Below are 12,267 nucleotides of genomic sequence, written 5' to 3'. Positions count from 1 at the left end.
GAGCACAGCCAACTTGGGGCCCCACACAGGGCAGGTAGGCACCGCGCCATTTCGCAAATGCCACGCAGTCCCCAATCACATGTGTGGCTTTGGAATGCACCAGAGGGATTACCAGGCTGTCTGGTTTTCTAGGAGTGCACGTCCAATGAAATGGTAAAGTTTCACTGTTAAGAACTTTCTGATGATTTTCATTTTTAGAATTTAGCTGTAGCCTGGAGAAACCTGCAAATTCTCATTCCTCCTAGTTCTGTTTGCATACTCCCCGTAGCCCATGTACCAGTGAATCCACAATATAAGGGACCACTTCCTATCAGAAGCAGCCAGCAATGAAATGCTCTGCTGAGCAAAACAGTGGCTGCTCCAGCCCTGTCCCTGGAGACTTAATTACTGCACTGTCTCTACCCTCCTGTGGTGCCCAGCTCAGCCACGCAACACAGCAGGTGGCCTCTTTTGAATTAGGAGTATTGGGGCAATTTCAGACCAGTGGCAGGTGGGGCCCGGCTCCTTGCCACCTTCCTCTATCCCTGGCAAATACACCCTGGCATGCCCCAAGCTCTGGCCACCCCTGACTGCACACAGCAGAGTTCCCCTTCCAATCTCAGCCACTGTGGATGGGATCCCCTCTGTCTCGGATGCCCCAACCACACCTTGCTCTGGACCCATCTCCCATGAGGCCTCCTCTTCCTGATAGTTTTCCCCATTTCCTCCTACACAGGGCCCACACAGAGGGCCATCCATTTCTTCCCTGGGATCTCAGGCACCTCCTGGCCCCAGAGGGCAGGGTGCGTCCCACTCTGGACCCCTAGGCCTCAGCTGCTGAATCTGCTTCATTGGTGGCTGCTCAGGGCCAAAAAAAACCCTGCAGCCATCCTGGCTCTTCTCCCTCATCTCTGTCAGGAAATCCCGAGGCCCAATTTCACCACACACCGGAATCCACCCTCTTCTCATCACCTGCTGCCACAGCCCTGCTTCCAGCGGTCTGCCCGCTGGTGCCCTCTGCTCTAAAATCTCCAGAGCCACCCTTTAAAAACCCAAGTCAGTTGCGTGGTTGGCTCCTCTGCTCAGAACCCTCTGCTGCCCCCATCTCACGCAGGGTTAGCGAGGAAGGCCTCTTCGATGCTTGTGAGGCCCGACTTCCTCAGCCCCACACCTCTCAGCCCTCATTCTGCCTTCACACCTCCTCCTCACCTGCTCCGCTCAGTCACGTTCATCTCTGCATTGCTCCCTGAACCACCCAGGCATGCTACTGCCTCAGGCTTCTGCACTGTTCCTCTTCCCTCTGCCTGGAATGCCCTCCTCGGAGAGCAGGGTGGTTCATGCCATCACAATCTTTAGCAAGGCCCTCTCTGAGCACCCATACAAAAAGCATCCCACCCCAAATTCACACTTGCCCTCGCCTCTTTATTCCTCTTTACTTTCTTCACAGTCCCTACCCCTGACATAACTATATTTACTTGACTCCTGTCATGAGAGAGCAAGCTCAGGGGAGCATAGACTCTTACCTGATTTGTTCACGGTTCTATTCCCGGCACCTAAACAGAACAATCCCCAGCACATAGCAGGCTCTCAACAATGTCTACTGAATGAATGAATGAGAAGAAAGGACTTGGCATGGGCTCTTACAGCCCCGCTGGGAACTCTGGGTCCAGCCTGTAAGTCAAGGCCCGGCAGTGGGCCAGGGGATCTGCTTCCCCCACCCACCCGCCCACCTGTCGAGTCACTCTCCCCTCCTCAGCCTTGGGAAGCCCCTTTCTGACCAGGAGTATTATATGCTGCTTGGAAAACACTGGGCCTGAGTCACTCCCTGGGGCTCTAATTCTCTCTCCATCCCCTGGACCCACCTCCAAGATCCTTCCTTTACAGCATAATGGGAAATCCAGAGACAGCTCCCCTTGGAGAAAATGGAAAGGAACTGAATGATTTAGAGGAAAATTCAGTTCTTCCTGCCTCGGGAGTTAGGAAAGCTCAAATTCTCAGGAAGTTAGTGCCGCTGAAAGTGAAACATTAATAGAAATATTACTGGAAAATACCAAACAGGAAGAGAAGGAAAATTCCATTGTGAAAGCAAGGTCCTCTGTCAATGCTCCTTAATGGTCTCAGCAAAGCGTTTCAGAATCAAAACACGGGAAGAAGCGGAAATCAATCAGGCTGTCACCCTTCCTGTAGACTCCAGCTTCGGCCACGCCACCTCCACACCACGCCGGCACAAAGGGCACTGGCCTCAACACAAGGTCAATACACACAGCAGATACTGGCTGCCAGCTCTGCCTCTGCTGTGAGGCAGGGCAGAAGGCACTCCTCCCCGTGAGCCTCTGTTTCTCCATCTGCAAAAGGGAGATTACAGCCCGTTCCTCACAGAGTGGCTCTGAGAAGCAAACAAATCACCGGTGTGAAAGTGCCCCCTTTAAGCTGTGGAACACTTACATAAATGTTGGAATCAGTCACTTCTACCATGCCAACAGAGGGGATATTTTACAAAGAGTAAGTCTAGCCACAAATAAGGCAGAGACAATAGAGCAAATTCGGGCATGGGATTGTGCAGCTTGAGGCAGTATGGCACAGTGGTTACAAATAGATGCTGGATCTGGCTTCACATCTCATCTCTCCCACTTACTGGTTGTCTGACTTTATTATTATTATTTTTTTGAGATGGAGTCTCGCTCTGGTACCCAGGCTGGAGTGCAGTGGCCTGATCTTGGCTCACTACAACCTCTGCCTCCCAGATTCAAGCGGTTCTCCCACCTCAGCCTCCCAAGTAGCTGGGATTACAGGCATGTACCACCACGCCCAGCTAATTTTTGTATTTTTAATAGAGACGGGGTTTCACCATGTTGGCCAGGCTGGTCTCCAGCTCTCGACCTCAGGTGATCCACCTCGGCCTCCCAAAGTGCTGGGATTACAGGAAGTGCTGGGATTACAGGCGTGAACCACCCCGCCCGGCTGACCTGACTTTAGACAAGTGACTTAACCTCTCTGTGCCTTGGTTTCCTCATATGTAAAAATAAGAATAGTAGTAGCAGTAGTAGTAGCTACCTCAAAGGACTGTAGTGAGGAGTAAGGTTACATACAAAGCACACAGAACTGCACCTAGCTCAGAGTATGTACAATAAAAGTATTAGCTAATATTACTGTAGTGGAAAGCTCCCTTAATTCAAGTGATTGTGCTTTTCCTACTCAAATACCTCCTCCTCACCCTGCTTCTCCTGTGGCTCCATGAAATCAAGGCCCTGCCCAGAACAGTCTATGTGCCAAGATGGCTTTTAGCTCACCCACACTACTTTATTTACAGATAAATTCTGACATACAGATGTGGGTTTGAACCTTGGTTCCTGTGTCCTCAACCAGAAGATAAGCTTTTCAGGAGCGGGCACTATCCAGGCCCTGGTTCATCCCTGTATCCACACAGCTCCTCATGGTGGCCTGAATATAGCAATTCCTCAGTCAGCACAGGCCATATGAAAGTTAGGATGTGAAAGACGACCACCGCCTTTGTCCTGCGGAAAATGCACCACCTTCTGGGCATAGTGGCTCACACCTGTAATCCCAGCACTTCGGGAGGCCAAGGCGGACGGATCACTTGAGCCCAGGAGTTTGAGATCAGCCTGGGAAAGATCGTGAAACCCCATCTCTACTTAAAAAAAAAAACAACATTATCTGGGTGTGCTGGTGTGTGCCTGCCTGTAGTCCCAGCTACTTGAGAGGCTGAGGTGGGAGAATCGCCTGAGCTCAGGAAGTTGAGGCTGCAGTGAGCTGTAATTGTGCCACTGCACTCCAGTATGGAGGACAGGAGTGAGATCCTGTCTCAAAAAAAAAAAAAAAAAAAAGCACTACTCCTACCGCCACCATCAACCAACCTCAGAAAACCACAGGGTGTGTTGCCGTCAGCTAGCCAGCATCCCAGCTCTGTTGGAAAGTCACACATCCCAGTTTATTTTCTAGGGCCAAGCTGGCCTACCCATTCCCCACAGGCCACCACTTCTGGGCTCTCCCAGCACAAGCTAAACTAATCAGGGGAAGGCTTGACCACAGGCAAGTTCAACCTTGCTGACTGATCAGAGGAAACCACAGCTGTTTCAGATTTGACTTTTAAAGCTAATTTTTATGGGTCAGAAATGCTCTGGGGGCAAAAAGAGGATAGGGTCAAGTCATGGGGGTTAAGCCCTGGGGTAATCAGTCATGTTCTGAGATTGTCAGATTAGAGAGGACAGTCACCTGATCTCTTTCAAGGAAACTTAAGTTCCTTGTTGATCAGGGCCAGTGTACCGCCAGTCTCTTTCTCCAAACACAGCACACACAGCCTGGCAAATCCTTGAAGGGAAGGAATGCTTGGTGTTAGAATGAGAAGACATTACAGTTACAAGACTCACGTTTTGTGCAGCTGTCCCTTGGGATGTGCCAACTCTGTGCTCAGAATTTCTCTATAAAATAACTCAAGTGCTGCATTAACATCTCATTTCTGGAACTCTGAGGCAGATGGAAGAGAGAGAAACAGAAAAGCCAGATCTAGGGCCTCTTCTAGGGACACCAAAGACAAGGCTGAAAGTGGAGAAATTAGGGCAGAGGGCTGCAAGAAGAGGAGCATTAAGTAAAGGGGAGGAGGAGACATGTAACACATATTCCTGTAAGTATCCAAGCTTTACACTACTTATTTCCATTGAAACCATGGAAAATAGAGGAAGCATATAGGTTTTGAACTCAAGACTGTACTGGTGTGATCCGTGCTCTATCACTTTGTAGCTGTGTGACATCAGGCAAGTCATCAACCTCTCTAAGCCTCAGTTTCTTTATCTGGAATATGGGGATAAGGTAGATGATGGCATTGAAGGCCCTAATTAATGGCTTGCCTGTTTCCCTGCCCTTTGCCATGGGGCACTGCAGCTCCTCCTCTCTCCTTGAATCGTGGCTGGCCTTAAGATTTGCTTTGGTCAACAGAAGGGTCAGTTTCCAACCTCAAGAGACCTCATGCGCTCCTGCTTTTTCTTGGAACCCTGCTGCCGTCATACGAACATGTGCTGGAGGAGGAGAGACCACACAGAACAGAGCTGAATTGTTGCAGCCCAAGGCCATCCTAAACCAGCCCACCAAACACGTAAGAAAGCCTAGCCAGGATCAGCAGGGCTGCATACCCACCCCACCCCCACTGACTGCAAAGGCATGAGTGAGCCCAACTGAGACCAGAAAAATGACTCAGATGTACAGGTTCGTGGCTATAATAAAAGCTTATCTTTAAAGCAGGGGTTGGAAACTACAGTGCACAGGCCAGCTGCCTGTTTTTGTAAATAAAGTTTTATTGGAATACAGCTGTTTCCATGAATTTCCATATTGTCTATGGCTGCTTTCAAGCTACAGTGGCAGAGCTGAAGAGCTAAGATAGAGACCGCATGGCCCACAATAAAATCACAGGTGTTTTGGGGTGATTTGTTATGTAGCAACAGCTAATATAGTACCCAAGCCTTTCCCAGTGGGACAGTGAGAATTAAATAACCGATTAAGTGGTTACTATGAAGCCTGGAGAATGCATTTCCCTTCTGGGGAATCAACCAGGAAAAACTGGATTTGATACACAGCATTTCTCTCACACTACTTTCAGGGGATGGGACTTCATAGGGGAAAGTGTCCCAAGCCAAACCTCAGCTACCAAGTGTGACCCTGACCTTTTCCATCAGTGACACTTTAAGAACTGGAGAATGTGGCTGTTCATCAAATGGGAATGACTGACAACTCGTTTGACCCTGGCTTCAATCAAGCCCTACATCAATGATTTTATGTGAAACAGGACAAATGATAATTCACAACTACGCAGCAAGGCACATGAGACTTTCTTCCCTTTGTGGGCTCCAACCTCCCCCTGCAGTCTCCTGCCACACCTGCCCTGCTGCCCCCAGCCATCCTCTCCAGCCTCCAGGCCATGGCACTGACTGCTTTATCCCCTCTGCATGAAAAGCCCTCTTCCCCACTCCCCTGCCTCGGGAATTCCCACTCAGCTTTCTACGCTCAGCTCAAGTGCGACCTTCTCCTGAAGGCCCTCTTTGGCTTCCCAGGCAAGTTCAGGCCCTCCTAGCCCTCTGCACACACTTCTGGGATTCCTCAGGTTGTGATATTGTCTCTCTGGTTGTATCTGTCTCCCTGACTAGACCGGGAGAAGCTGGTATTCAACTGCAAACTGACAAGCTTCCTTCTTGGAAAGTTAGCCATCACTTATTTCTCTCTGAACTCCCCCTTCCTAGCAGGCAGTTTAGAAACTGTTTGCTGGATGTTTAAAAAAAAAAAAAAAAAAAAAAAAGAAGTTAGACATGATATTATTTATTCTGTAACTATGGAAAAAGTGTTATTTAACTCAACTCTGGATGCTGACAAAATATAAAGTGTTGGTACACATCAGTATGTATTTAAAACCCAGGAAAAGTGATGTCATGATGCATCCTGACTTAATTGTGGTGGAAACAACATTTATTTAATTATAATAAAAGAAACAAGACTTCAGCAGAAAATATAACTGGATGAGACCTGTTTGGCTGCACAAAAGGAGACCTACCAAAGTAACTGGCCTCTTTTGTAATCATTGTTTTTTTTTTTTTTAATAAAGCACAACTTGAAGGAATAATGTGTCTACCTATTCCAGTTTCATTTTCTCTTCCCAGGAGCTCAGGCCCTCACCGTCTCTCACCAGAACTACAACTGTCCCCTAATTTCGATCCCCAGATTTTGGCAGCTGTTTATAGCTTAGATGCCCCTTCACCATGGCTCTGAGTACATCCCTTCCCTGGCTCAACAACCTTCAAGGTCTCCCCTGTGGGGTCTAACTTCAAGCCCCTACCTCTCTCACACTGTCATCTCTCATTCCCCAAACAAGGCCCCGCTGCATGAAAATGTTGCTTTCCAAGAACAGGCCCCACATTGAGATTTTATACACATACACACACGTACATGCACACGTCCATGTTCACACACACGTATACACTTACATATGCACACCCTGACACATAAGCACTCCTGCAGCCTGCAGTCACCCTCTCCCCTGCGCTGGGATTCCACTTCCAACTCTAGATCCAGCTCAAAGCCACCTCCTAGGTGATGATCTCCCCAAATTCTCCAAGATAAAAACAGTGGGAAACAAAGGATGAAATTCCTGTCAATCTCCTCCAGGGGCTCAGGCCAGAGATCATGGACAAGTCTCCTGCATCCTTCATTACCTCCCCTCCTCACACTTATACCAAGACATCTCTGAGCACAAAGTAAATGCTGGAAAAAGTGGGCTATGTTAAGGGAGAAACCATTACAGTAAGGCTAGTTTTTCTTCCAAATAATTACAAACGGAAAAGTGGGTGGGGTGCTGTGGCTCTCACTTGTAATCCCAGCACTTTGGGAGGCCAAGGCACGAGGATCACTTGAGCCCAGGAGCCTGGGCAACATAGCGACACCTTATCTCTACAAATAAAAAAATTAGCCAGGCGTGACAGTATGTGGCCCCAGTAACTCAGGAGGCTAAGGTGGGAGGATTGTTTGAGCCTGGGAGGTTGAGGCTGCAGTGAGCCATAACTGCACCACTGCACTCCAGCCTAGGTGAGCGGATGAGACCTCTAACAATGGATAAAGACTAAATGAGGTGCCAGAAGTGGCTTTTCCTGGACCCATGAGTGAGGGGCAGAAGGAAGGCTGGATCTACAGTGTGCCTGGCCTCCCAAAAGCTGTCTGGCTGGAAATAATGTGAAAATAACTGCTTCCTGACTGCCTGACGGGGTGGGAGTGGAGGGGTGCTGGCCAAGGATCAGGAGGTAGCCACACACAGATGGCAGAAACAAGGGCATCCAGAGTCTCTGCATTCCAAGGCTGCCCTGACCAGAAGACCCAGAGGGACAGTTAAGAAGAAGCCACTGTTGCATGAGTGGTTTTCAAAGCATGGTCCCAGGACCCTTAGCCACTTCCCCTCAACCTGGGAAATGCTGAAATGCAAACACTCAGGTCCCCCATCAGGCATGCTCAATTAGTCGCTGCAGGATGGACCCCAGCAATCTGTTGTAACCAGCCCTCTAGGCACAATAAAGTTTGAGGATCACTGCACTAGAACGTCCTGCTGACCCTCTCTGGCTGCCTCCTTCCTCCTGGGTAGAAAGAACATCTGGGCAACTTCTCAAAAGATCAAAGGTCTTACAGTCACAACCTAGTAGGTGAAAAGTAGCCCAGAGAGATCCTCTAAAAAATCATATCTGATCACAACACTCTCACAGCTGAATCCTTTCACAGGCCCCCTCTGTGCTTAGCTTACAAGGTCCTCCCTGACCAGGCCCTGCCCAACTTATCTTAACCTCTCAATTTCAGTCACATGGGACTTCACCTGCAGTTCCCTGAAGCACAGGGCTCTTCTCCAGTCAACCATGGTGACCACCGCCCCCCTCACAATAATGGCCCTGCCTCCAAGGTGCACTCCTCGATGCCACACCCCCCAACCTCTCCAGTGCCCTTCATCCTTCCTGTAACCCTGTAACACAAGGTCTCATTGTAGCACTCATCACCATCACGCCACTGTGGCCTCTGTCATAGCACTCACTGCAGAGGGTCTCTGCTCCAGCACCCAGCAGGGGAGGGCACAGAGAAGACCCGTAAGAAATATCTGGTGATGAAAAGAAGTCTTAAACATCTTGACAACCTGGCTATAAAACAAATCATTTCTCAGTGTTTGAAACAGTCTTAATTGTAATTGGGAAAAAAATGTTTACTGAAGTTTTCAACCACTAGCAGTGAAAGAGAAAGATCTGGCCACCTGGGGCGTGGCTGCAGGGTAACAAGGAGGATGCATAAAGTCCGGTGCAGTTGGCCGTGAACCTCTCGTGCCTTCTTTTATATTCAAGACCTCCAGGTTTCCCCAGAGCCTGCACCAAGCCAAGCCTGGGCCATGCATAAGACTGCACGGAGTCTGGTGTTTCCCTCACTGATCAACCACAAGCCCAGGGTCCTGGTGGCTCCCAGGGAAATCTACCCCCTCTCCCAAGGCAGCTCCTGGGTGGCCACCTGGCTCCCAGCTAGTCATCATCTAGGTGTGGCATCCTGGGTGCTGAGGAAACCCAGAGTCCAAGCTTCCGAGGCGTGCCTCAAACTGCCTCCAGGGAGAGGTGGGATCCTCCACAGACTGCCCATGCAGATCAAGCAGGGGATAGGATATTCGGGGGACCTGGGGAGAGGAGGCCAGGCAGAAAAACTAGAGGAGGGACATTCCCTTCCTCTTCTCTCCCGGCAAACAAAAAAGATCCCTTTCCAAGCACCAGCTGGCAGGTAAGAGCCTGCCTCACTGCTGTCTGGACGTCCAGTCCTAAAAGGAATTCAGACTCTTAATCAGTCTCCCCCAGCCCAGGCCTGGGTAAAGGTTTACCTTTGGGGTAAGAAGGTGGGGAGATCAACAGACACGGACCAGGGCGCTGAGAAGGAAGGAGCTCTCCCACCGGGCCTCAGATTTAATCAAAACACTGCCTTCCACCAGAAGTAGACAGAACAAGTATTATTTTATGGGGGAAAGGAGGGCTTCACAGGAGTGTGAAGGAGGAGGAGGGGGCCTAGTCTGGCTGTAATTAACTCGTCTGCTTCAAAGGGAGGGAACTAGATGGCCTAATGCTTTAGGAAGCAGTTGTCACAAAGTCCCCCCGTGTTCCTGGGACCGTATGGGGTACGGCTGATGTCAGGAAGGAAGCAGGTGAGGATAGGAGGGGTGCGGTCTCCTTCCAGCCGGGCCTGATAGGCTGACCCCTCCCGCGCGCAGCGGCAGGAACTGACGGGTTCGGTGAGGAGCGCTCTTGGAGGCAGCGCATTTCAACCGGAAAAGCACGCGTGGAGGTTCCCGGAGCAGCTCCGGTATCAGGCAGCCCGGATTTGGAAACCTGGAGCTGGGGGTTGGGTGGGGCGGGGCAGGGCCGGGCAGGGCAGCCGCGAGGGATTTACATATACACGCCGGAGACAGCCGGTCCGGATCTGCCACCAAGAATGCTGTGTAATATTGGGCGAGTCCCTTCCTTGCTCTGGACCTCAGTTCCCCACCTAGAGCGTGAGCCGAGGGTGGAGGCTGGAGTAAGGGGAGTCAGGAGTCAAAGCTCTTTGAAGTCCTTGACAGCTCTGACTCTGAATTTACTCCTTGGCAGCCCGAAGGGCTGGCTGGGTCCGTCTTCCTGGGGCAAGGCTGGGCCAGGCGCTCTCGCTCGGGCTGTGGGCTCAGAGAGGAGACGTTCTGGGAGCAGCGGCGAAAGAGGTGGTGTCAGGAGGCCGCCGGTCCCAGGAAAAGCGCGCGGGAGGGGGCAGAACCGGGAAGCAGCACGCCAGCCCCGACCCAGGGTCCTAGGCCGAAGCTGAAGTAGGGACTCGACACCAGAGCAGTGGGTGCCTTGGTTTCCCCGTGCGCACCGTGGCTCTTTTGGAATCTCGGGAAGAGGCCGAGGGGCACCTTACCTTGTCCTTCTTGCCGGCCCCGCTCTCCTCCGCGGCTGAGGCGGCGCACTTGTTGAGCAGTTTCTTGCCTCCGCAAGCCGTCGGGCTCCAGGTGCGGCCGCCCGCGCAGGCGCCCCCCAGGGGGTCCCCGGCCCCGCCGCCCGCTGCGCTCTCCACTTTGATGAGGCGGTGCTTGGGGGAGATGTAGCGCACCTCGGCCGGCGTGGCGGGCCGCCGCTCGCTGCTGCTGCGGTAGAGGTGCGGCGAGCCGGAGGAGGAGGACGAGGACGCGGCTGCCCCCGCGCCCGAGGAGGCGCAGCAGCAGCCCGCGGCGCCCGAAGCGGACGAGGCCGAGAAGGCGCGCTGGACCCCGCCTGGCTCCCCACCGCCGCCGCAGTAGTCCAGGCGGCACATGGCGCGCAGTTTGCGCAGCGACGAGCCAGGCCCGTTGTAGGGGTCTTCGAAGTCGCGTTCCTTCTGCGCGCGGTAGGCGCGGATGAGGTCGCTAGTGCTGCCGCTGTCGTCGGGCAGGGAGCCCGAAGAAGCCGAGAAGCAGGAGGCGGTGGCCGGACCGCAGGACGCCGAGGCGGCGGCGGAGGCCTGCGGCACGGCCTGGGGGTGCTGCGAGGGCCGCTCGCCCCGGCGCCGCTGCTCGCGGTAGTCTGGCCGCGGCGGCTGCGGGGGGCTCTTGGTCTTGCTGTTGCCCAAGCTGAAGTACTTGTTTAGCCACTTGGCCATGGCGAGAGGCCGCCTAGGGCCGCGGCGTGGGAGCCCGGTCCGCCGCCGCGGCCATTCGGGGGGCAGCGCTGCCGCGCAGGTCCCTCGGCGCCCCGGCCCCGGCGGGGGGCGTCCGGGGCGCCCGCTCCCGACGCCAAGTTCAAGTTCTCGCCGCCGCCGCCTCCTGCCGGCAGCTTTCTGGCTCCGGCAGCTGCAGCACCGCCCTCCGCCTAGCGCCGCCCGAGCTAGGGATCTCGCGCCCCTCGTGGGCGCGTCTCATGGGGTCCTGGCCCACGGCCCGGGGGAGAGCGGAGGGTCCGAGCGCCACCCGCCGCGGACCCTGTGGCCGTGCGCCCCCAGCCGTGGAGCGCGCTCCTGCCCCGTCGGAGCCGCAGCCTCCGCCTTGGCCGGGATCTGCGGCTGCCGCGGGAACTTCTCGGCGTCCTCGGCTCCCTTCTTCCTTCCTGCGAGCGCTGGGGCGAGCTCGGCCGCGCAGCCGAGGAGAATGCGGCCGGGAGAGACAGCGAGCGACGGAGGGAGGCAGCCGGCGCCCGCCCGAGCCCGCGCGCCCGTGCCCGTCCCGGCGGCGCCTGTCGCTGCCACTGCCGCCGCCTCCCGAGCCGCCGCGTGTGTGACACTCAGGCCGCCAGAGCCCGCCCCGCGCCGCCGTCCCGCCCTCCCGGAGCCCGCGCGCGCCCCGCCCCCCGCCCGCCCCCGCAGACCCAGCACCGCCCACCCCCGGGAGCCTGGCCCGGGGCCGCGGCCCAAGCCCCGCCTCCCTCGCGCCGGGGGCCGGGGTGGGCGCACCTCTCCGCTCCGGCACGCGCCACCTCCCGCGGCCGCCCAGGCGCCAGCACCAGGGTCGTGCCCCAGGGCACCGGGGTCCCGCCGCGCAGCCGGCTCCGCCTAGCTTGCAGCTCGCTGCCGCCTCGGGCGAGAGGTTGCCTGGCGGAGCCTGCTACGCGCAGAGGCCAAACCTGTCTGCAGTCCCCCGGGACCCCGCGCGTTGTTCACTCCAAGGATCTCCCTGTCGGGGCTGAGGAGTGGGGGTGGATTAACACGGAACCTTTCTAGTTTACAGCGTGGCCCGTGTGGAGGAAATGCAGTGCCGAGTGTCCTTAGGGACAGACTGGCTGTCCC

The 12,267-nt window shown here is 54.4% G+C and overlaps 1 protein-coding gene across 1 annotated transcript in view; it reads right to left on the bottom strand.

Moving 5' to 3' along the window:
• Positions 1-11,590, bottom strand: part of SHB (SH2 domain containing adaptor protein B) — a 149,422-nt gene extending 137,832 nt beyond the window's left edge. The window contains exon 1 of the mRNA XM_033238042.1: positions 10,432-11,590. Within this exon, the coding sequence (XP_033093933.1) occupies positions 10,432-11,148 (717 nt within the window). The 5' untranslated portion in view covers positions 11,149-11,590. The remainder of the gene's footprint in view (positions 1-10,431) is intronic.
• Between the last annotated feature and the right edge of the window lie 677 nt (positions 11,591-12,267).

Source organism: Trachypithecus francoisi, unplaced genomic scaffold (assembly GCF_009764315.1).
Source record: "Trachypithecus francoisi isolate TF-2019V2 unplaced genomic scaffold, Tfra_2.0 Lachesis_group16, whole genome shotgun sequence".
NCBI classification, from domain to species: domain Eukaryota; kingdom Metazoa; phylum Chordata; class Mammalia; order Primates; family Cercopithecidae; genus Trachypithecus; species Trachypithecus francoisi.
The sequence above is the reverse complement of the archived record's forward strand: the minus strand, read 5'-3'. Positions and strand labels throughout refer to the sequence as shown.